The sequence below is a fragment of the Megalops cyprinoides genome, chromosome 19, assembly GCF_013368585.1.
Source record: "Megalops cyprinoides isolate fMegCyp1 chromosome 19, fMegCyp1.pri, whole genome shotgun sequence".
Classification (NCBI taxonomy): domain Eukaryota; kingdom Metazoa; phylum Chordata; class Actinopteri; order Elopiformes; family Megalopidae; genus Megalops; species Megalops cyprinoides.
This window is the reverse complement of record NC_050601.1, coordinates 17,304,097-17,327,768: the sequence shown is the minus strand read 5'-3', so window position 1 is coordinate 17,327,768 and position 23,672 is coordinate 17,304,097. Positions and strand designations below refer to the sequence as shown.

General features: G+C 49.9%; 1 protein-coding gene across 7 annotated transcripts in view; it reads right to left on the bottom strand.

The window, feature by feature from the left end:
• Positions 1 to 861: 861 nt before the first annotated feature.
• Positions 862 to 23,672, bottom strand: part of LOC118794865 (protein TANC2-like) — a 134,567-nt gene continuing 111,756 nt past the window's right edge. For all 7 annotated transcript variants that reach the window (XM_036553148.1, XM_036553149.1, XM_036553150.1 and 4 more), the window contains 18 exons: positions 22,568 to 22,849; positions 21,959 to 22,083; positions 20,192 to 20,423; positions 19,693 to 19,862; positions 18,513 to 19,120; positions 18,172 to 18,280; positions 17,864 to 17,986; positions 17,373 to 17,609; positions 16,792 to 16,977; positions 16,405 to 16,498; positions 14,644 to 14,777; positions 14,059 to 14,182; positions 13,462 to 13,637; positions 12,910 to 13,042; positions 8,994 to 9,085; positions 6,638 to 6,784; positions 4,760 to 4,860; positions 862 to 3,636 (listed from right to left, as the gene is read on the bottom strand). In XM_036553148.1, the coding sequence (XP_036409041.1) occupies positions 1,674 to 3,636; positions 4,760 to 4,860; positions 6,638 to 6,784; positions 8,994 to 9,085; positions 12,910 to 13,042; positions 13,462 to 13,637; positions 14,059 to 14,182; positions 14,644 to 14,777; positions 16,405 to 16,498; positions 16,792 to 16,977; positions 17,373 to 17,609; positions 17,864 to 17,986; positions 18,172 to 18,280; positions 18,513 to 19,120; positions 19,693 to 19,862; positions 20,192 to 20,423; positions 21,959 to 22,083; positions 22,568 to 22,849 (5,036 nt within the window). In that variant the 3' untranslated portion in view covers positions 862 to 1,673. The remainder of the gene's footprint in view (positions 3,637 to 4,759; positions 4,861 to 6,637; positions 6,785 to 8,993; positions 9,086 to 12,909; positions 13,043 to 13,461; positions 13,638 to 14,058; positions 14,183 to 14,643; positions 14,778 to 16,404; positions 16,499 to 16,791; positions 16,978 to 17,372; positions 17,610 to 17,863; positions 17,987 to 18,171; positions 18,281 to 18,512; positions 19,121 to 19,692; positions 19,863 to 20,191; positions 20,424 to 21,958; positions 22,084 to 22,567; positions 22,850 to 23,672) is intronic.

The following is a 23,672-nucleotide window of genomic DNA, read 5'->3' as shown; positions in this document are numbered from 1 at the left end:
TCTTGAGCATTGGCAGTCACCAGAACTGAAGCACGGCGCTAAACACGAAGCACGGGAATCTGAAGTTAGCGAAATGCCACTGCGGTCATGTTTCAATTGAGTGGGCCCGAATAGGCTCAAGGAACTGTGGGGTTACCACATCGTCATGGCATTTGGTCACACTGGCAGAGTCTGAGAGACGGAAAGGGTCTTCACACTTTCCACTGCACGGGTGCACATCATGAACATAAAATCTTCCATCTTTGAGCCTTAATGGAGTTTAGTTCCACAGGGATCCACAGTATGCTCCTGGAAAACAACAGGACCACTCTGCAGGTATAAATGACAGGACTGCACACCTTAGCGACGTAAGGTCTCTCATTCCCTCTTTCACAGTTTGATTGGCAGAATGAGGGCACAGAAAGGAATTTTCATGTTCCATGACCTTCAGTGGCATTTGAAACTGTATGGGGAGCATTTGCAATTTTGATAATTTAATCAATTTTGAGTAAAAGATGCTACCAGACCCTAACAGAACTATGGCTATTTGTTATACAGTATTCTTTTGGAACACTCCAGGCATTCAGTTTTAAAAACCCTAGGTAATATTTTTTTTTTAAAAAAGCAACTTAAAAGAATAACATACTATGCTGAACCATAAAATATGAAAGCATTCAAGTAATTTGAAATCTGTAAATGCCCCCCCAACTGAAACTTTTCAAAACCAACTGCAAGTGTTTTCTGACAAAATAACTAAAGAAAAACCAAAACAAAACAATCAAAAACTCAAAATACAGTCAAACAAATATGTATATATATTTATATATATATTTATACATAACTTAAATGATAATTATTTTTTCTTTTCTAAATACAGGCTTGTCGAGTAATCTTTATTGTTACATTTACAGTATAGAACATAGCAATCTCTTACAGTACAGAACATAGCAATCTCAGTTTAGAACACATGATTCTGTTTTTTTTTTTTAAGGACCGAAAAGCAGGTTGAGTTCGTCTTCCGTACACAGGTAAGTGCAGGGGCTCTGGCCGCACTCTGGAGACCCCCAGCACAGGCTCGCGGGGGGAGGGGAGGGGAGCGGATGAGGGCTCGCAGCCCCCAGGGGGGGTACGGAGGCTTCTGGAACACCGGATCAGCGGCATCAGCGCAGGCTCTCGGCACCACGCTTATTGTTGCTCTTGCGGTTGCTATAGAAACCCCCCGGGCATCGCCAGCTATTTTGTGTGCAGAGATTGAATGATGTGTAACGCAGTGCTTCCTGTCGTTAACAGCAGCACAGAGCAATGTTAAAAAAAATGCTTTTGTCCTGAACACTAAAATAAACCCCCCCCCCGGCCCCCAATCTCTAAGAAGTACACTTTAAAGTCTAGCTCATTCCTCATTCAGGGGGTGTTCGTATACTGTACATTTCCACAGAATCCCTTAATGAATGGGGATGTTAACCAGAAACAGAGAGGATTTGGGCAAAGCAAGACTGTGCTGTATGCGAGGGCTCTGCCTGTGTGAGTATTTTGCATGTGTGTATGCCTATCGGTGAGGAAACTACCACTGCAGCAGTACTCGATAGTGATCAGCTGGCCTCCTCTGGGTACACTCAGTTTCCCCCTCTTTGATCGGGAGCCTCCCTCTCTTCCCCCCCCTCTCCCCCCATCTCACCCCTCTGCCCTGAGTCCTCTCACACATTCGACTCCACGAAGGGTCTCTTTGGTTTGATGGGCGAGGTGGGCCCCTGGCGGGAGTCGCGGGACAGCTGCCGGTACACGCTGTCCTGGTAGACCTGCGCCACCGGCAGCGTCCGCGCCACCTTGACGTCGGGGTATGTGGGCGCCTGGCTCACCCGCTCCAGGATGTCACCTGCCTGCAGGTAGTAGTCGTCCTCCAGCAGGTGCCCGTTCTGGGCGTTGTTGGTCTTGTTGTAGTAGGCGATGTTGGTCATGGAGGCGGGCGGGCTATAGGAGGCGCTGCCGCCCTGCTGAGCCAGGTTCCCCGGGGAGGTGGGGCTGGTCACCACCATGTCCAGGGAGGACACGGCCCAGGGCCGCACCGGCTGCTGTAGGTACTGCTGAGTCCGCGCCGTCTTGTCGATGATGCCCATGAAGGGCGTGGTCCGGGAGCGGGTGGCCTCGCCCGGGTACGCCCCGCCACCGCCGGCCCCCTGAGACGGGGACACGGGCGAGAGGTCGTCGCAGTAGCTCTCGTAGGACGGCTTCAGGGGGATCTCCATCTGCTGGACGGAGGCGGAGGGCCGGAAGCCCGGGGCCAGGTTGCAGGCGGAGCCCACCGACAGGCTGTTGCTGGATGGGGAGAAGCGCAGGCCCACGCTCTGGGAGTGGATGAGGGGCCGCGGGGTGGGCGGGTGCTGCTTGATCTCGGGCGTGTTGGCGCTGATGGGCCGGCGCGCCATGTGCGGGTTCTCCGGGGAGCCCATGTGGCACTGGGGCAGGCCGGCGGCGGCGTGCTCCAGCTCGTGCTTGGAGACGGGGTAGTAGGCGGCCGACTGGCTGCGGCTGATCTGGGGCGTCTGGCCGTAGCGGCCCGCCCCGCCGCCGGGCCGGTACGCCGAGGACGGCCGCTGCGGGAGCTCGTCCTTCACCAGGCCCGGCTCCACGCACCCGCCCCGGCCCCCGTGCTGGTACAGCGCCCCCGAGCTCAGGCTGGCCTGCACCTGCGCCATGGGCCGGCCGTCCAGGGAGGGCTGGTACACCAGCCGGCTGCCCTCCATCTCCACCGCCGCGCCCGGGTAGCGGCCGCTCATGGACTGGGAGATCTGGCCGTAGGCGCTGCTGCCCAGGACGGCGCCGGGCTGGTTGGTGCGGACGATGTGGGCCTTGGAGGGTTGCAGCCGGAGGCCCTGCTGGGGCACCAGCTGGGAGGACTGGGAGGGCTGGGAGGTCAGTTGGAAGGAGCGCTGGCTGCTCATTTTGGACAGGGGGGACTTGGGCCGGGCCGGGAGCGGCTCCTGCTGGTAGCGGCCCGGGGAGCCCGACTGGGACCGGTACAGGCCCACGCTCTCGGTGGGGGGGCTGGCCCTGTACTGAGGCGCCCTGCGCAGCGGGGAGGGCGGGGGGCTCTGGTAATCCGTGCCCAGAGGCGGCGGGCTGAAGCGGTAGGAGGACACCTGGTGGGCGGGGGAGGTGTGTGGCGGGCTGGGCCGGAAGTGGGAGTTCTGGTGTGTGGGGGAGAGCGAGGGCGAGGTGGACTGGTAGCTCTGCCTGGTGGGCGAAGACATGGAGGGCGGGCTGGGGCGGAAGTCGAAGGCCTGGCCCAGCGGCGAGCCTCCGGAGAGGTACGCCGGGTCGTGGTGGCCCGGAGAGGGGGGCGGGCTCTGGATGATGGGCAGGCTGGCAGGGTTGGGGAGGGCCTCGGGAGGGAGGCCGATGGACATGCCCTCCATGTCCTGCTCCAGGTAGTCCTCGTCCTCGAACAGGTCCTGCACGGGCTCCATGTCGTCCAGGCGGGGCTCGGGAGGGGGCAGCTCCTCCTCCTCGGGGGGAGGAGGGGGAGGCTCCAGCTCCTGCTGCTGCTGGCTGACCTGCCGACACTCCTCCTCCACCCTCAGCAGCAGGCGCTGGATCTCCCGATTGTTGGGGCACTGCTTGATGGCTTCATTCAGGTCCTCCAGGGCTGCGGGGAACTGCCTGCAGGGACGGGGAACACGGAACAAGGAGCGAGGAGGGACCACAGAGGGAGCCAGTGAGGGAGGTAGGGACCACAGAGTTTAGGAGAGTGGAATGGACCACAGAGGGAGCCAGTGAGGGAGGTAGGGACCACAGAGTTTAGGAGAGCGGAATGGACCACAGGGGGAGCCAATGAGGGAGGTAGGAACCACAGTGAGAGTGGAGGAGAGGGATATGAAGCACAGACAGAGGATAAGGGTAGAGGGGTTCACAGAGGATACGGGTGACAGGGGACAGAGGGTGAAGAGAGACACAGTCATGGGCAATCACATGATGTAAAAGAACATATGAAAAGAAAGACACAACGGTGAGGAGAAACACAGAAAGAGAGACAGAGAAGAGACAGAAAAACAGAAGTGAGAGAAGAAGGGAGAGATTGGACCTTAACACATACAACAAGCAGTTAGCAGCCATGACAGCTAGAGCTGGGAGATGCACTGTAGAACAGATTATAAGAGATACAGTGTAATGTAATTTTGTGGTAATTTCAATTTCCTTGACATTACACAGAAAGATAACGTGCTTCCCAGGGAGCACTATAAATACTCCATCTAATATGTTCACACATCAATTTATAGGGCATTAAAAGAGTCTTAAAAGAGAAAATCACCAAAATGAGAGTGAGATTCTACTGCCTTAATACTGAGAATGAGAGGCAGGGAACTTAAAAAATGTCAAATAAAAATACACAATGTATGAATTAACAGAAGAATATAAGGAAAGCTGAAAATGAAAATGTGACAGATAAGCACATTCCTCACTGCAGCTGAAACAGCGCCACGGAAATGGCGAAATTTTTGGGGGCTGTGGGGCCCGGTGAACACTGCCCCCAATGTTGGTGTTTTCTGAGTGTTTAACATGGCCACGGAGGCTTCTGGGACTGCGAGGTGGGAGTGCCGAATGCTTTGAAAAGGTGGTGCGGGAGCGCCGTTTTCAGCAACGGCATGTGCTTCCCGGAGCCTGAGGGTGGCGGTGCTGTGTAAATGTGCTGTCGCTACGGGGGCGGGGCCAGGGGGCGGGGCCAGGGGGCGTGCCTGCGCTAGGTCCCCGCTGCCTGTCTCTCTGTCCCTCCCTCTGAGGTTACCTGCTGCTGCGCTTGGCGCGGGCTCTGGCGTAATAGGCCTCGTATGATTTTGGTTTCAACTCTAGAGCCTTGGTGGCAAACTCCTCAGCCATTCCAAAGTCCTGCAAGCAACAACAGGGCCGACGGTCATTCACTGAGGCAACAAGAGGTCCAGCACACTCCCCAAACACGTCAGCTCCCCCATGCGCCAGGTACATACATACAGACAGACAAACGCACACATACACACACACACACATACATACTGAACACACAAACACACTCACATACAGACAAACACGCTCACGACTGTATGCCATCTATCCCTTGGCTCTCTACATTACTGTCAAGTCAATGGTGTCTGTAGATAGTGAGTACCCTAGTGCTAATTTGTATGTACACATGAATATTTAAAGTGTTTAGCATTCCCTGTAGCTCTGAGTAATAATGTTGCTCTTCAGTCGTCTGGGGGACCCGCCGCAGCCCGTGTCTGTCTGAACACTGCCTGCCCCTGCCTGGATGCTTGTGTGACCCCTGACCCCCGACCTGTGACCCTCACATCTCCTACGCTGACCCCCCTCCTCTTGCCATCACACACAGGAATCATGAACACAAAGGAAAGAACCGAACCAAACAGGGACAGGGATGAGATGCAGGGGTGGGGGGGGGGGGGGGGGGGGGTGCACTGTTCAAGCCTCTGCTGCAGTCTGTATTACTGAGCGTTCCTTCTCGTCAAGGCACAAGCGACAACAGTACAACAGGCAAAACTGCATGGATACACACAGTCATGGAAAACGCAGAGACACACTTCAGAATGCTTTGCTTGCTCATTACCTACAGATGAGTTAACCCAGAGTTCGATATGTATGGTTCATCTGGGGCTATCCAGAATGTTCTCATTTTCCGAATGTAAACACAAAAAGACTGTAATTTAAGTCAAACAAATTTCCTCCTTAAAGTTACGTGTACTAATACACTGTCAAATTTTCCACAGCCAAGGTCCTCGTCTTTTTAAGACAAGTGTGCAGTGTATTACGAAGGGTATGAGATCATAGGAAATTAAGGTACTAACACTTTCAATGTGTTAAGACACAAATCAGAGGAGTTTTTAGAGCTACAAAAAACACCGCATTTACTGCTCTGGCTAGGAAAAGGCTGGTTGGAAAGCCTATGTCATCCTGATCTGTTTCAACTTTCTATCAAGAGCTGTGTGACTCTAACATGTGTAGTCCTAATTCCTGAATCCAACACGGACTGTTTTGGTAACTTTAATCTTGGCTATGGAGTCTTCTTGCATGCACAAATGTCTGACTCCATCCCACTCCTGCTCCTAGGCCACTTCTACCTCTTAATCATCTCTAATCATCTAAAAAAGGGGGAGTCCTGAACTCCACGGAGGTAATCACACAGCGACTGATGTCACAACCCGACGGCCTGTGACTGTGGATTTCTCTACTGGCTATAGGAGGCCAGCAACGGCTCCTCAGTAAGGGCCTGTCTATAACTGCATGCGGAGTCTGAAATGCACAAAAAACAAAGGTGCTCAATGTCGGTCCAAGAGAGCCACAGTCCTGCAGGTTTCCTGCTCTCTTTAAACAGCTAGTAAGTTGAAAAGTACAAGGATTGGTAAAACTGGATAAAAGCAATGATGGTTGAATTAAGGACTAGACTCTGGCCCTCTAGGATCAAGACTACTCTAAATGGTCCATTCTGCTAATGACACTGTCATTAGGTGCTTTGAGAGGGATGAGACTACAGACTCTCCAGGACCAGTCTGGTGCGTGACATTAGTCGCTATGGAGTGACCTCATGTGCAAGGCCCTCCCTCTGTGAGCTGGTTAGTGGAGCAGGGTTTTGGTGGGGGGGGGGGGGGTGTCGCTGTGCTCGAGTCTCACTCACGTTCATTTTCCTCCGGCAGCGGGACAGGTTGAGCAGCAGGGAGACCTTGAGCTCACGGAAGGTCTTGAGGTCCTCGCTGAAGCCCTCCCGCGGGAACTTCTTTAGGGCGTACTGGTAGCGCTGGGCGGCTTCCTTCACCTTCCCCTTCTGCCAGACACACACAGCACGGGGTTAGCGCTGCCAAGCCTCACAGCCTTTCACACTCAGCAGATGCTCAGTTTAGCCATTCTGCCTGGAGAGGGCATCAGTCTCCCATAAGCAAAAGTAACAAGTGCAAGTCTGTTCCCATTGTCATTCCTTTTCTGAATGATAGCCACTAATTTTTAATCATGAAATACGAGGCTACTAATGTTCTACTAACTTGTGGATTCTGTCATTTGGAGGTTTGACTTCTATTGTAGCCTCATCATCATTCTAACTGGTGACCTGTTTTGACTGTCAAAATACCATCATTATTCATTATTAATTATCCATTAGTCAGTTGTTAAAATACGTATTGTCGACATTTTCAGTTCTATATCAAACCAATTTCCCAAATACATTTTTCTACTACTACATACGCTGTGCAGTAATGGGCCATTCAGCTACACTTAACAAAGGTTTGGGTGCAGTGGTTTGTACTTTGAACAGTAGTGTTTTGGGCAGTTCTTTTGTTTTGATGGGAAATGCTTAAAACGTAATTTAGTTCTGTACAAATTTTTTAAAAGGTTCATTTTCCATTTGTAGAGTCACATCAGGATATTCGGTAGAATGTCTAAGGGTCTGACAGAGTATGGAAGAGAGCATACGCAAGCTCTGGATCACAGTTATTATACAAACACCGGCAGTATTTTCAGTGTTCTGCATTCTCTGTTTCTGGTTTTTACTTCATCCTTTTTATAAATCAGGGTTTATGCTTCACACATTTAATCCGGACAATAATCAGGTAAATAAAAGAAACAAAGAAAACCTAACTAGTTTATACATTCCGCAGCGAGAGACACTTTTACATACACCGTGTAACTTTGGTTAAAAGCTTTTCTAAATTCAATGTCTTGGAATTGTAGCAGTTCATTCTGTTAACCATCACAGATCTAGCACAAGTCATACACTAACAAAAGCAACAGCTCGCCTCTTATTTCTTTCCCATTTGCGCACAGAAAGTGCGCTTCCTCTCAGAAAATGCACTTTGTAGTCCAAAACATAGAATTTAGCCAGCTCCCTTTTCCTTCCACAGTACTGGTGTTACTGAGCGGTACTGAGCTTTCAAGCTGCAGGGAAGTGGTGCCTCACAAAATTCCCAGTTGGCCCCTCGTGACGTATAGTGGTTGTTCAGCAAAGCAATACCATCTTCTCCATATTCCTGCCTCCTGCAATGCTCTGGTAAAAGCCATAGCTAAGGTTCAGTTGTGTTAAAGCTCAAATTCCTCTTATTTTCTAGTGGTTTTTGCTCTTACTGCATGAACTCCACCATTGTCACCACAAACTTCTGCAGAACTTGCATGCCAATACATCTGTGTTGCTATCTCTCCTGCCATTTGTCTTGAATGTCTCCAGGCATGATTTGCGCTTTCATCCAATTTTGCCTGATTCAAATTCCTCTTTTGTTTTTTCTTTATTAAACTCAATTTAACCCCCAGAGCTGAGAATCAATGGCGCAAATCTAAGCCAACAGATCAAGGGGACCATACCCTTAAGGAATGTAAACCAATCAAATTCTGAATTTTACATTATGCTATAATTTACAGCGCAGCAGCTAGCTAGTGACATTCTTTAACCTCTAGAGGTACAACTAAGGTGAAACTCTTATTGAAATCGTAATTGCTTTTCTGCAGAGAGAGTGAGAAAGTTGGTGAAAATCAGTAATGTCATGGATTAAATAAAATAAAGCGCAGTTTTTGTTAGTGGAAATCAGTAAAGACTGGAGGGTGTAGTACAAAAGCGTACTGCTGCATATGGTAACATCAGTCAGTCATTGGCTGCATGCCAGCCTTTGTGCTTGCCATCTTAATGATTGATCAAGAGGCCACTTTGCATGGCATTTACCTACACCAGCCAGCAAGAGGGCGAGAGCACAACAGGAAATGTGTTACAAGGCACTCTTGTGGGACAGAATGTTGTGGCAGAGCAAGATTAGTCATCCACTACAACAGCTATAGGTTATTTTGTAATTACATTTGATTGAATATCCTCTCACTGTTGAATGAAAGAACTTAACCACATGTGAATTAGACTGTAATGAAGAACATTGAGTGTATGAGAATCGACCCATTGTGACATGACTATGCACTTGCACTTCACTCCGCCCACTGGGATGTGATATAGCCCTCTGCTGGGAGTGCGTGGGGGCCCTGAGCACTCAGGGGGCGGAGCCAACCTTATAGAAGCTGTCCCCTTCCTCGATCAGCTTGCTCAGGAGGATAATCATGATGTCTGGTTTGGAGGTGGCCATCGCCCACGTTGCCGGACCTGCAGCGTACAAATGCATGACGGGTGAAAAAACAGCGCATGAGAAAGAGAGAAGAGAGTGGCAGTTGTCCAAGAATGAGGAAGGAAACTGAAGAAATGTAAAAAAAAAAAAAAAAAAAAAAAGCACCAAAAAGTAGTTCCAAAAGGACAACGACGTCAAAGGAAAGTGGGACGGCAGTGTGGCGGGCGTCTGCCGCAGAGAACAGTGCTCTCCTACTTCCTCTCATCTCATGGAGACGGCTCTCTGCTCTCTGCCAGACCCTGTGAAATCAGTCCAAAAGATCTACATGCAACCACATCCCCAGACTTCCAAGAGTTATGGATAAACAGCCTATGCGCTAAAAGTTGCATTTAAGTGCATCATATTCTATAACAAGCTAAGGGGGCACTAAAAAAAGCTATTCTGTACTGTAATGACTTCCAAGTTTAATATTCAGTTTTATGCTAAGGAGATTTTAGCACATATTTAAGAGTGTTTGCACAGCTTATCTTGATACAGTAGCAGAAGAGTGCACTTTTCTTTAAACCCTTGCAACACCTAAGAACTGAATGTGCTGCAGCATCAGTGCAACTCAGCTGATGCATATTGCTCTCCCCTGCCCGGGTTTAAATGCTGGTTGCACTCCAGCACTCCAAGCGGATGACTAACGCCTTTGATCCACATGGAAATGTGCCCTTTTGACTAAATTGCACAGACAATTTGCACATAATTTGAGACCTTTCTCTGAGCGGCAATGGTAAATCGCTTCAGTATGATGCGCACGTCCGTAGCAAATGATCGCGAAGCGAAGGCCAATATTTTAATGCCTTTCGCAACGACTTAACGTCGAGAGCGACCTGCATGCAGAACAGATGATTCGATTCATGACTTCCAATTCAAACAGTGCAGGTCATAGGAAATCAAGACTCTGAGTCTGGAACGGTTCAAGTCAGCAGAGGAGACAGAATGGAGGGGTGTTCAACGCATTTACAGTCTGCGGCCAAGTTAGGCGATGGAAAAACAGCTGCAACCCCAGCCACAGTCATTAAAGTCCACGCATGCTAATGTGAAAATCATTCACGTAACTTGATGCCACAAAAAGGCCCTGCACCAATGAGTATGTTATCCACACATTCAATTTCACAGGGCAATAATTAAGTAATGAGGTCTGGGGGAAGGTGGGGGCTCACGCAGCATTAAAAAAAAATCAATTCCTGGAGCACACACTGTACATAATTTGGGGCTCTGTCTGGATTCTCTGTGACAAATCACGTAACCTCATTACAAAAATTGCAGAGAGGAGGGAAAAAACTCATGTGATGTAATTTGGCCTATTTAGGTAATGTCAGCAGAAATCCAGCTCTAATCAATTAGAACTCTCCTGAGGCAAAGCAGTAAACTTACTTTGGATTTTGCTCCTTAAACAGCTGAACTGAGCCTTTTGTATTTTGGAGAGAGGTATACAATGCTGTTCTCGAAAAGGGCAGCTGTTGGTTATTGGATCTCCGGACCACATGCCACTACCAGCTAGCATGGAATGAAGCCCCAGGTGGTGTGGGACAGTAGTGCATATGCCACGGACCGGACCGTTCTGCACACCGCCCACATCAGACTCGCACCTCGTTCACAGGCTGCTTTTCGACTGACAGCCATAGGAACAAGCTGCACTCAGTGCTGTTGTATATTTGTTCCCAAGCTTGTGCATTACTTGAGTGCCTGTAATCCCTGCCTGTGCAAAGAACAGAACTGACTCTCGTTCCAGACAGCTGTGAGTTACATGAATGCAAAGCTACAGCTGTGCTAATGCTCAAGTGGAGCGTAAACAATACTGGCAATAGAGATGTTGCCTACAAGCTTGCTTTTTTTGCTCACACTGACAGTGGATGTACTTCTCAAAGACAGGAATTGTGATGCTTGTTCACCTCACAAAGAAGTAAGAAATACCAGCAAAGACCAGAAGTCAACAATTCTTCCTTGCCACAGATGCAAGTTAATACTCATTAGCATGCTAATTCGCACTATTAAAAGGCTTTGAGAGCTACTTGCAAGTGAACCAACAACTGCAGTAGTCACTCCTTCTTGTAATCGCGCTTTGATAAACCTGACCATATTAAGGAGAAGCAACACCCATACTGTGTCACTGTGTGAACAAGGCCTGAGAGTGGAGAGAGGATGGGAGTGGTTCTTGCTGTAGGAAGGGTGTAGAGGGGTGGCAGGCAGGGTACAGGGGATGATGAAGGTGAGGCAGCATCCTGGTGTGTCTAGGCTTTGCACGTATGCAAGAAAACCCTGCTATTACCCACAGGTATTGGCAAGGGCCTGGGTGAATCACATTCAGCATGCATACATAACGCATTCATCCAGGGACATGCAGGGCTGGGCTGTGGGCTGATGAAGACGGTGGGCTGGAATCACTGACTCAGTCAGAGACTCCCCATGCTTGTATACTGGGAGTGACAGCCTGGCTAGGCTAGGCCTTGCTGACCTGCCTGCCTTCATGAATCCACACAACGCACAGAAGGACAGAGAGAGATGTCAAAATGCCACGCGGGGAGAGACACTGACAGCCTTGGTTTTACCTCGGGGCCGACTGGGCAGGGTCTGACATCCTGGTACCAGAGAGGCGGGCGGGGCCAGGGAGTGTGAGTGGGAGGGGTGAGTGGGAGGGGGGGGGGTTGCATTGGAGCAACATGGCAAGAACAGCCAGGTTAAACAGAATAGATATGTGTGAGAAGGAGAGCGTGAGTTAGAGGGAGAAAGAAGTGGAATGAAAAAAAAAGAACAAAAAAGCAGCCGTGAGAAGCGGGGCAAAGCACCTCAGCAAAGCAAACAATAATAATAAAAAAAAAAGACAGAACTGACAACCACCTGTTTCCAAAGACCACCGTCGGAGATTAGCGTAGTAGTAACAGCAGTAAGACAGGACACAACAGGCGCAAGAAGCTGAGAGAAAAAGCACACAGCAGGAGGACAGTGCATGGTGGGTAGCGGGTACTGCCTGGGGCCCAGAGAGTGGAGGATGGGCATCGCGCTCATTTTGGCATGGGCTTTGCTACACCTGTGTCATGCGCAGGGATTGTCAATTGTGCCTCCTGTTCAGTGGCTGACAGTAGTTGGAATGCATCTAGGTTCCCCCAGGCCATGAGCAGGCCATTGAAGTCCCGGAGCTGCAGAGCACTCCACAGAGGAAAACCCATCTCTGTAACCTTTTATCTGCACAAACCCCTTCCCTCAGTGCCTCTCGGAATCCAATGCTGGAACTTGACATAATAAAGTTAAAGCATTTTTTCCCCATATTTTCTACTGTGCCAATAATTACAGAAGCCATTATTTATAAATAATGTAAGATTCTTGTGTACAGGTCTGTCAGCCACTTGGCTCATAGCTAGGATACAATCTATGTTATGTGTGAAATACAGGATTCCAGAGCAGTATTCAGTATCTGTAATGATGGCTGCATTTTACTTCCTGGGCCTATAGTGTTATTATTAGACAATAGCCTAAGCGCTATTGTTTGTACACCAAGTTCAACACGGGTTGCTTCCTAACAGATACGAAGAATAACACAAGGGCAATTAAATCAATTCAATTTCCTTCACTGGCCACGCCCTACAGGGGCCACGTTGTTTTATTTCGCTAAGATAGCCAAAGGCCTCTTCTTCTCTCCTGGTGTGCACTATGAATCCCGGGGCTGTAGATCTTGGCTTTGCTCCCTTGCTCGTGACTCAGGAATGGGTTGGCTGGAGATGGCGGAGAGTGTGTGTTTCGACACCGAGTGCGTAACGGTTTTGACTACACAGAGAGTGCTTAGGTCTCAGGTGTGGCAGTCTCTCCGGTTTCCTACCTATCTTGGCTCCTTTCTTCAGCAGGGCCACCACCACCGAGGTGTTGCGGCAGCCCACCGCCCGGTCCAGTGGCCGCATGCCACTGTAGTCCACATGCTCGATCATCGCCCCGTGGTCCACCAGGAACTGGACCTAGTGTACGAAGGGGAGAGAGGAAAATGCAGTAAGAAAAGAAGAAGTGTAGGGTGGCAGTGTAGTATAGTGGTTAAGGAGTAGGACTTATAACCGAAGAGGTTGCCGGTTTGATTCCACGCTGGGGCACTGCTGTTGTACCCTTGGGCAAGGTACTTAACCCACAATTGCTTCAGTAAATATCCAGCTGTACATTGTAAAAAAAAAACTGTAACTGACGTAAGTCGCTCTGGATAAGAGCGTCTGCTAAATGCCTGTAATATAATGTAATGTAAAATACGTGAAAGTAAACAAAGTAAACAAAATGAGGAATTGTGGGAGAGAGCGTGGAGAGAGCAAAGCAAGAAATATCCAGGCATCTGTGTGGATCTGAGTGAGGATTTATCTACAAAGCATGATCTGCTTGTTTGGCCACTCACCACCTCTGCGTCCCCGTAGAAAGCGGCCAGGTCCAGAGGCGTGCGGCCGTTCTTGTCGGCATGGTCGGTGGCCGCGCCCCTCTCCACCAGGGACCGCACCACCGGCAGGTGGCCTTTCAGACACGCCCAGCTGAGCGCCGTCAACCCCTCCTTGTCCATCAGAGCCAGAGATGCACCTAGGAAAGGGGTGGCACGGCACCGAGGGTCAGAGGTCACAGGTTCAATGTTGCAGACATGTGAAGCTGAAGCAGTGTTTACCCATATTGTTGCTCTATTTCCAATCTCTCAGGGGGAAATTCTGGTGCCTCTTACAATAACAGAAAAAAAATGGCTATAAATACTGTAATTAATCTCTTTTCAACTATAAAACCACTCCTGATGCATAGTCATAATATTACTAACCTACGTACAGATGTCTGATGATCAAGCCTGGTGCATATGCGTTAAAAACTCTGGGGCGACTTTCTGATGGGAGTCTATCAAATGAACTGAAACCTCCGCTCCAACCTTTCTTTTCTGCCATTCACTGGCTCATTCTGACTCCAGACCCATAGTGGTGCAGCATGCTCGTCCTCAGTGCTGGGGCGTGGCTCTCACCTTGTGCCAGCAGGAACTCCACTGTGCCAAGGTGCCCCTCAGACGCTGCCATCATCAGTGGGGTGCGGCCCTGCTTGTCTGCCATGTTGACGTCTGCCCCGTGAGTCAGTAGCAGGTCCACAATCTGCAGGTGGAGACAGGGAGACAGACATATACACATATATGTATATAATTTATATTTTTCTATGTTTATATTTTTATATTTCCAACACTTTATTTGACTTATTTTTATCCACCCTTTTTCCTGTTTCAGTAATCAATCCTTTCCTTCCTTTTTTTGTATGATTTTTTTTATATCCATGTGAAAATTACTCTGGCAATCTCCGAGGTAATGCCAATAAAGCTTGCTTGCATTTGAATTTGAAAGGGACGGAGAAAGAGGTGAGAAAGAGAGAGAGGGAGGGAGGGAAAGGAGGGGGCGTAAGAGAGAAAAAGAAGGAGAGAGAGAGAGAGAGCGAGTGCTACAGCTGTAGCGATTCTTCCATCCAAATGACACGTCATTATGCTCAATAAGAAGCGTTTGTTTGAAATGATAAATGTGGAATATGAAGGCTGCTCTGTGAGGACCGCGGCGGGGCCGCCCACCTGCCAGTGCCCCTGCCGCACGGCACTGAAGAGGGGCACGATGCCGCGCCGGTTGGGCTGGGCCACGGCCGCCCCCTGCTCCAGCAGCAGCCTGCACACGTCCAGCTTCCCCCGCCCTGCCGCCGCCGTCAGTGCTGAGGAGGGAGGGGACAAGGTGACGCTGGTGTGAGCAAGGGGTGACAGTCCCGCTCCACAGGCTAACAGACACCAGGCCCTATTACACAGGGACTTCCACGCGGGTCAGATGTAGGAGGACTGATCACGAGCCCCTAACTGACAGTGACAGGGTTGGCCATGTTCCTGGCACTTTCTAAGTGATTCTAGTCATCTAGGACAAAGCAGAAATCAGATCAGACACTGATGAGATTGAGATTACAGCGACAAAGAGATTACGTCCTTGGTCCTTGGTTTACAGCAGGCAAGGTAAAGTTGTGCACCAGATGTATCTTTCTGAATTAAACTCATTCTAACAGAATCCAATTTAACCACTGTAACACTCTGAAATGGGGAAACTCAGCCACAATGGGTACTGAATTTTGCTGTATGAAAGACTGCTTTTCAGAATCACAAGACCTGTGGTACTTGTGTCACTGGGCCAAATGAGTCTTCTGTGTTTTCAAACTACAGCAGATGTGAACATACATTGCCACAGAAAACACTGGGGCCAGCTTTTGAGGCTCAAACTAATTAGAATCACCCCTGTGTTCATATTGCCAGAAAGGGGGTATGTGGTGACAATATTTTTAAAACTGGATTAACTGTCACTAGCTCAGGCTTACAGAAACACACTTTCAACCATTCCAGAGCCTACAGGCCACCTATTGACTGACAAAAGGTCTTGGTACCAAATGCCATTATTCTGAATAATGCTTGTCAGTGCAAAGGGGTTTGTGAGACCACAAGACTAAAAAAAAAAACACATGGTATTAAACCCGATTTTATCTGGTATTAGACCCAGATTTTTTTGCCAACTAAACAGTAGTTTGTGCTTTAACAATGTTTAATTTGCCATTCTGCATGTGTGAATGGAAAAATTTAAAACCTCAATCTGCTCTAGTTACATCGCCGCTCTCCCGTTCTCCCGCTCTGCTGGATGTCAGATGAGAAATACCTCCCTCTGTCTTTCCACAGACACTGTGACAGAGCTGCTCTCGAGCACAGAAATTACAGCAAATCACTTTGTGTCCAGTCTCTACTGTATCTTAAGAATGTGGCGGTCAGTCAATGATACATATGAATTTAGGATAACTGGATTCTCCTTCTATTAACTTAGAAATGGTGTGAGTTTGAATACACATGAAAAATACTGTTCAGAATATCCTAAGGGGACGCCATAACTGCTGAAAGATTACTGCTGTGAGGAAAATCTACTAGGGAACATGATGGAACGACACAAATGTGGATGATGAACAGCTGGCACTGATGGTCTACCTTCTCTTTTCTTCACACCTCGCTAAATGACAGATTCAGAGGTTCCGGCCATTAAATACTGAGCAATTAAATTCGAAAGCGGGACCATTTGTCTTGTGGCAAAGAGAGAGGCACGGTAATGAGGGAAGCAAGCCCACTGCTTCGCCCACTCCATCATTAAATCCGCAAGACGCCGTCGGCGGAGAAAAGAAGCATCACCGAGCGCGCGGCAAAAGGCATCTTCATCTGACACCGAGGAGACGCGCGTCTAGCTGAAGCAGACGGCTGGGTTACCGACTGTGAAGGCCTGTGCCGGGTTAAGACTGTCACCGGGACCCCCGTGTCTCTTACCTGTCTCCCCCCACAGCGTGTCGAAGCTGTTGATCTGGGCGCGCTCCACCTCCTCCTCGTCCTTCTCGGGGAGGTCCAGCAGGTACGAGACAATCTGCAGGGGGAGACGACCACACACGCGCACACGCAAAGATCACAGCTCTGGGCTTCACAAAATGGGAAGCAGAATGCCACCGAGGGAGCACACACACCCGCAGTGGGTAGGGAAAACATATTACGTAAAGCATCTGGGGCAGAGACACCATACTGCTGTGCCCTTAAGACAGCAGTGAGCAGGCCAAGCAGGGTGACAATTCTTTACACTGCTGGCATGGATGCTACTAAATCAGTACAGACCAGAGAAGAGCCACCTCCAGTCCAATGAGAGAAGTGAGTGAGAGGCCCTACCTCAGTGTAGCCCATGCTGGCGGCGGCGATGAGGGCCTGCTGGACAGCGTGGCTCTTGCTGAAGACGCCCTGCTGCTGGCCGCCCATGGTCCAGTCACACTGGATGAGGAACTTCACCACCTCCAGGTGGCCCCGCAGGGCCGCGTGCACCAGGGCGCACTGGCCGTTCTTATCCAGATGATCCACCTGATCAGGTACAGGTACACGCGGGTGTGCACACACAGACACACACACACATGCAAACAGAGAGAAAGATAGACACACCCATACACACACATGCACACAGAGAGAAAGACAGACACAGCCACACACACACACACATGCACACAGAGAGAAAGACAGACACAGCCACACACACACACAGAGAAAGACAGACACACAGACACAGCCATACAAACACACACGTGCACACAGAGAGAAAGACAGAAACACAGCCACAGCCACAGCCACACACACACACACACACACACACACACAAAGCAAACACACATGCACAGTTCATTAGTTCTGGGTAAATTCAGACATTGCATGTGTGGTAAAACATATCCTGTCCCTACTGGGCGATGTGACAGACGGATCACCTTTGCCCTCTTATGGCACAGCGTGGTGACGATGGACAGATGGCCCGAGGCGGCCGCGTAGCCCAGCGGGGTGAGGCCGGTCTCAGAGGCCGTGTCCACGGAGGCCCCGAACTCCAGCAGGAGGGCCACCGTCTCCATGTAGCCCAGGTGGGCGTGGACGCACAGGATGGGAGCATTGTTCAGCACCTCCGTGCGGTAGTTCACGTTGGCCCCGCCCAGGATCAGCAGCCTGCTCACCTGCAAATGCAGAGAAACAGTCAGGCCCTGTCCCGGGTAGAGCAAATACCAGCAAATAAAGGCCTGAGCTGGGTATCAGCGACGTTTTAACTGCCTCTTTGAGGGTTGATGATCTCGGGTGCAAGAAAACCCACAGATAAAGTTACGTTTCACTTTGACTTAACATGCTAAATTATATTAATAGAAGACCATGATCCACTAACAGTCGTGCTTTCAATAGTTTCTGGTGGGGTTCCCAACTAGCAGGGCGGTACCTTGATGTTGGGTGTGTAGAGGTTCCTCAGGGACGCCAGCGCGGTGGAGAGTCCCTCTGTGCTGTATGACACCCACAGCCCCTGCAGGACGGACGAGGAAACCCCAACCTTCTTGCTCAGGCCCTGAAACGGGGAAGGCGGAAAGGACTGAGTGCCAGATACAGCATTAACAGTCTCATTAGTTAAAACATACAGAACATAAACATATGGAAGACCCTCAAGTGACACCACTCTGGATTCATCTTTCTATAAACCGTGATGTAATCCAGCCATAGCGGGTGTGACTGAGAGGGCGGGGTCTGCTCTACCTTGAAGATGTGTGCTTTGAGGATGTGGTGGCCCAGCTCGATGGTCTGCTGCCGGTTCAGCTTGCCGTCCTGCCGGGAGAACCAGAAGGCCAGGAGCGTGTGGCCACTCCTGTGGCAGGAGAGAAGAGTCGAGAGAGAGAGGGGGAAGACAAGAGCGCCATGAGCTTCAAAATGCCAGGCAAACAGGAATCAGATCCAGAGGCTATATCGGTACACAAGTCAATCAGACCTCTGCGTAACAAGAAGACAGTGTCTATGAACTGCCTGCCTTTGCCCCACCCACTCCTAAAGGGCCACTCCCCCTTGGCCCTGAAACCACGCCCCTCCCCACTTCGCCTCACCTGGGGTCACAGAGGAACTTGGTCTTCTCGCCCTCCTCTCTCCAGATGAGCCACTCCCGGAAGGAGGGGTGCACGAACATGCGTGTGCCGTCGCGCCGCTTCACCAGGAACATGGACAGGTTCTCCACGCGCTGCTGGAAGTCGTCCCACTCCAGCGTGCCCTGCACGGAGCCGGCGTTGATGGCCTGGTAGATCTGCTCGTCCGTCAGCGGGTGCAGCGAGGCCACGGCCACGTTGAGCAGCGGCAGGGCCCGCTCGAAGGACGACTGCGTCGGGAAGCGCATGTTGCACTGCAGCAGGTAGACCTCCGCCAGGTTGACCGGCACCACCTTGTAGCTGGAGCTCTTCAGCACCAGGTAGCCCTTCTCGATGAGGTCGAAGGTCAGCTTGAGGTACAGGTAGGAGCCCTGGCTGAGGGCCTTCAGGTGGGTGCTCAGCTTGCCGAAGGACGTGTTGTCCATCTTGCCGTTGAGCGAGATGTTGTTCTGGATCTCGGGGCTGCTGTGGATACGGTGCAGGATGTAGCCCTGCAGATCCTGGTCGATGGACTCGTTCTCCTCCAGCCGGTCCAGGGAGATGTGGTGGAACGGGAGGAGCTTGGTGATCTCCTACACAGGACAAAATGCAAGGGGGGGCAAAAGGGCAGAGGGAGAAGAGGAGGGGAGAGCAGAGGGACAAGACAAGGGAGGGTAGTGGGAGGAGACAAGAGAAAGTAGGGAAGGAGAGAGAGGAGGGTAGGAGGAGGAGACAGGAGAAAGTAGGGAAGGAGAGAGAGGAGGGTAGGGGGAGGAGACAGGAGAAAGTAGGGAAGGAGAGAGAGGAGTATAGGGGGAGGAGACAGGAGAGAGAAGAGGGAGGAAGGATGGGAGCATAGAGGGAGAAGATGGAGGCATGACAGAGTAGATAGAAGGAGACAGTAAGATAAAGATATCATTACTGCTATGCTAAATGACTGCCAAATACAGACAGACAGCCAGGACACTTCTGATATCACAGATACCACATTGACTCCAGCAGATATAGGTAATCAAGAAAGCACACAGGAATGGTTACACAGGAGTTAGCTGTCAGCCCACTATTGTGGATGACACAAGTGGAAGATGAGTGTTCATTACTGGCTTAGTGGGGGGTGGAGGCGCCTGCGCACGCTCACGGCTACGAGGTCTTTCCTCCGACCCACCTGCAGAGAGCTCCTCACTGTCACCACCAGCTTCAGCCAGGCCGGGAACCTGCCGACGGTTTTGTTCAGGAAGGAGACGATGGTGTCTCCGTAGTCGGGCTTGTGGAACTCCGCCTCGTTCAGCCCGTCGATGAGGATGATGAGGTCCTCGTCGGTGGTGATCTTCCTCTCTGCAACACACAGAGAGTTCAGTCATATGCGCAGAGAGAGTGAGCAACCCCTGACAGACAATATAGCATGGGGACAGTATTCATAATTACCAACAGGAAATAAGCACGTCTCTAAAATAAGACTATAATCAAAACAGACATCATTCCTAATTCTAAAACTCATATTAAGGCACCTTGCATTATTGACTGCTGCCACTACTTTAAAAGGCCTAGCAAGGTGTCAGCAACGTGATAAGTGAGTGGGCCGCTATTTTTCATTCCTTTAAAACAGCAGCTGTGAGGGGCTAAGCGGAGGGAGGGACAGGTGGGAAGGGGAGGGGAGCTCTGACCTTTGTAGAGCGTGTCCAGGGGCTCCAGCACGCCCCTCCGGAAGGAGGCCAGGGGGTCCTGCACGCAGGAGCGCAGGCTGAGCACGCTCTGCAGGTGCGGCTCCCGCAGCAGCTGCTCGCGGTACGCCACGAGCTGCGGCGAGCGGCACAGCAGCGCCGCCACGTTGTGCACAAACTCCGGCACCAGGCAGGTGTAGGCGTTGTCCGCCTGGCAGTAGTGGTAGGCCACCACCTGGGGGCGGCAGAGAGGCGGCGAGAGACGGGCCCGGAGGAGGGAGGACGTTTGTGGGGGAAAAGAGAATAAATAAATTAAAAAAAAACAAAGGGGAAGGGTTTAAGGGTATAAATACAGAGTCTCATATATGACATCATCCCTCATGCACAGCTAAAACGTTTTTCACCTGAAGTGAAAAAGGAATATTGACATTTGTAATTCATCTTAATAGAGACGATAATTGCTAAACTGAGTTGTAATTTAGACCCGCAATGCTGTATATAAACAAGATCACAAGCTCCAAGGATGGAACCCTGTCGTGCTAGATGTGGAGTAACAGAATAATCAGGTACTCTGAATGAACTGTTGTGGGGACGACTGCTGGGAGCGGAATTAGCGACACGGATAATGAGAGAATACTGAGCCGATGTATCAGAGCAAACAGAGGAGTAAGTGTGAGCGGGGTCACTACGGGTGACAATATTTAAATGCCAGACAGAGAGTGCAGAAAAAGGTCGATTTCAGAGGACAAAAACCAAATCGGAATAGCATCTTCATTTCCAGTGCCACTGGGCAGAGAGCTTAAACAAAGGGAGAGGGGAAAAAAAAAAACATTATTTATGCATTGTGTTAACAAGATCTAATAGCCTGGCTGAAAATTGCTATCTGCAGTTATAAATATTTCATTGAGGCTTCCCAGCAAAGTTGTTTTTCTTTTTCTCTCTCTCTCGCTGATGCATCTGCATAATGAGGCAGTGAGGGAGGAGCAGGGATGTATGTGAACAGGCTACAGAGTGAGGGAAAGACTGCACAGGGTGGACTATCAGAGACGCAGTAGTAAAGATAACACACTGAGGGCGTAAGAGGAACTGTATGAGAGATGCAGTTTTGAAAGATAGCACATTGGGGGTGTAAGTGGAGCTGTATCTGAGATGCAGTAGTACAGATAACACACTGGGGGTGTAAGTGGAGCTGTATCTGAGACGCAGTAGTAAAGATAACACACTTGGGGAGTAAGAGGAACTGTGTGAGAGATGCAGTTTTGAAGGATAGCACACTGGGGGTGTAAGGGGATCTTTATCTGAGATGCAGTAGTAAAGATAACACACTTGGGGAGTAAGAGGAACTGTATGAGAGATGCAGTTTTGAAGGATAGCACACTGGGGGTGTAAGGGGATCTTTATCTGAGATGCAGTAGTACAGATAACACACTAGGGGCGTAAGAGGAACTGTGTGAGAGATGCAGTTTTGAAGGATAGCACACTGGGGGTGTAAGGGGATCTTTATCTGAGATGCAGTAGTACAGATAACACACTGGGGGCGTAAGAGTAACTGTATGAGAGATGCAGTTTTGAAAGATAACACACTGGGGGTGTAAGTGGAGCTGTATCTGAGACTCATTAGTACAGATAGCACACTTAGGGGAGGGGAGCTGTATCTGAGGCTCATTAGTACAGATAACACACTGGGTGTGTAAGAGGAACTGTATTTCAGACAGAGTAGTATAGATAGCTCTCTGGGTGCGTAGGCGGAGAGGCGGGGGAGAGCTGTACCTGAGACGCCAGCCTTCTCATGGCTTCCTCCTGCCGCCGCCGCATCTCGGGCGTCCCGGGACAGCTGCCCCCGCCCAGGGTGCCGTGGGAGGGCTGGGGCTGGCTGAGGGGCAAGCCCTCCGCGTCTGAGAGAAGGACAGACAGGCCCGGCATCACACATATACACAACGCGGACAAGCGAGATATGCACAAACTGAACACAGGCTGCAACAGGCTTTGATCACTTTTCAATGTACACCTATGGTATCTGATTCAGTGGACAACATTACTGAAGCACAATAATTCATTCTGTGCTGTACTCTACAGGACCAGTCAAAAGTTTGGACACACCTAAGATGATGGGAAACATGCATTCGCGGTAGGCATTTTGATCTCAAGACTGCTTGAAATTTGTTCCTCAGACAAATACAAATCGTGAAGGTGACGTATATGTATGAATTTCTTTCCAAAAAAAAAATGTTAATTTAAAAAAATATTTTTGGCTATTTTGAAGAATCTAAAATAGAAGACAGTTCTGATTTACTTGTAACACTTTTTTGGTCACTGCATGATTCCATTTGTGTTATTTAGTAGTTTTGATGTTTTGACCTGTGGAGGGGTCATATTTACGTTTGGGCGAGGCGTGGGGGCTGTCGGAGGCGATCTGCCGCATGCGGGTGCCGTGGCAGCTGAGCGCCACCAGGCGTGAGACGATGGCCGTCTTGCCGTAGCCGATGTTGCCCACCACCACCACGCCCCGGTTGGTGCTGGGGTTGGAGCTGTGCAGCTGGGCGTCGATCTCCTGGAAGAGCCAGTCGCGGCCGGTGAAGACCGAGTCCATGGTGATGCTGGGCACCTCGAAGAGCAGGGGCTTGAGGGAGATGTCCGGGGGCCGGTAAGGGGCGAAGCGCACTGGGACACGCAGACGGGGAAGAGGGTCACCAAACCATGCGTTACATCACATTCATTTAGCAGACGCTCTTTTATCCAGAGCAAGTTCCAGCACAACAGAACATAAGTGCATCCACTCAAGCTGAATGGATACACTTTCTCACTGCTTTTTAACACTGTGGAGGGCGGACCAGTATCAGCAACCCCATTACAATCTACTCATCACAAACTACAATCCAGTGCTCTTACATGATCATCTGCAGCAAGATCCTTCCAATTTTACATCGAGGGTTAAAAGCAGAACCATCAGAAAATGCTGTCCCTGTCCAACCAAATCACCACCCCCCCCCATCGCTGACCACATATCAGCAATGATGTGAAACGTGTGCTGTTGATTCAAAACGTGTGTAACATAAATCATTACCTCGTTACCTTTACTCCTTACTGTTTAAAGAAACATTTTCAATTTTTCAATTTTTTCCTGTTATTATCATTGGGACAACAGCAGCTATCTATATTTATCGTGGCAGAGCAAGCAATAATATTGTGCTGAGTAGAATGATACATAGCGGAATAAATAAATCTAGCCCTGTTCCCTAAGCGAGACATGTACTGCGTTTTAAGATATGAGAACCTCTAGCATGCATGTCCAGTAAACATAGTGCTTTGCAATAATTCTGTTTTTCTCTGCTCTGAGCTACACCAGCGTGAATGGTATCAGCATGTAGTAAATCTTCTTACATGGTGGTGTTCCGGAAACTGTTGTGGCACCGGGTATTTTAAGCTCAACTTGTCTGAGCTGGTGAGATTCAAATCTCTCCTTTGCCAGCAGGGGGAGCAGTTT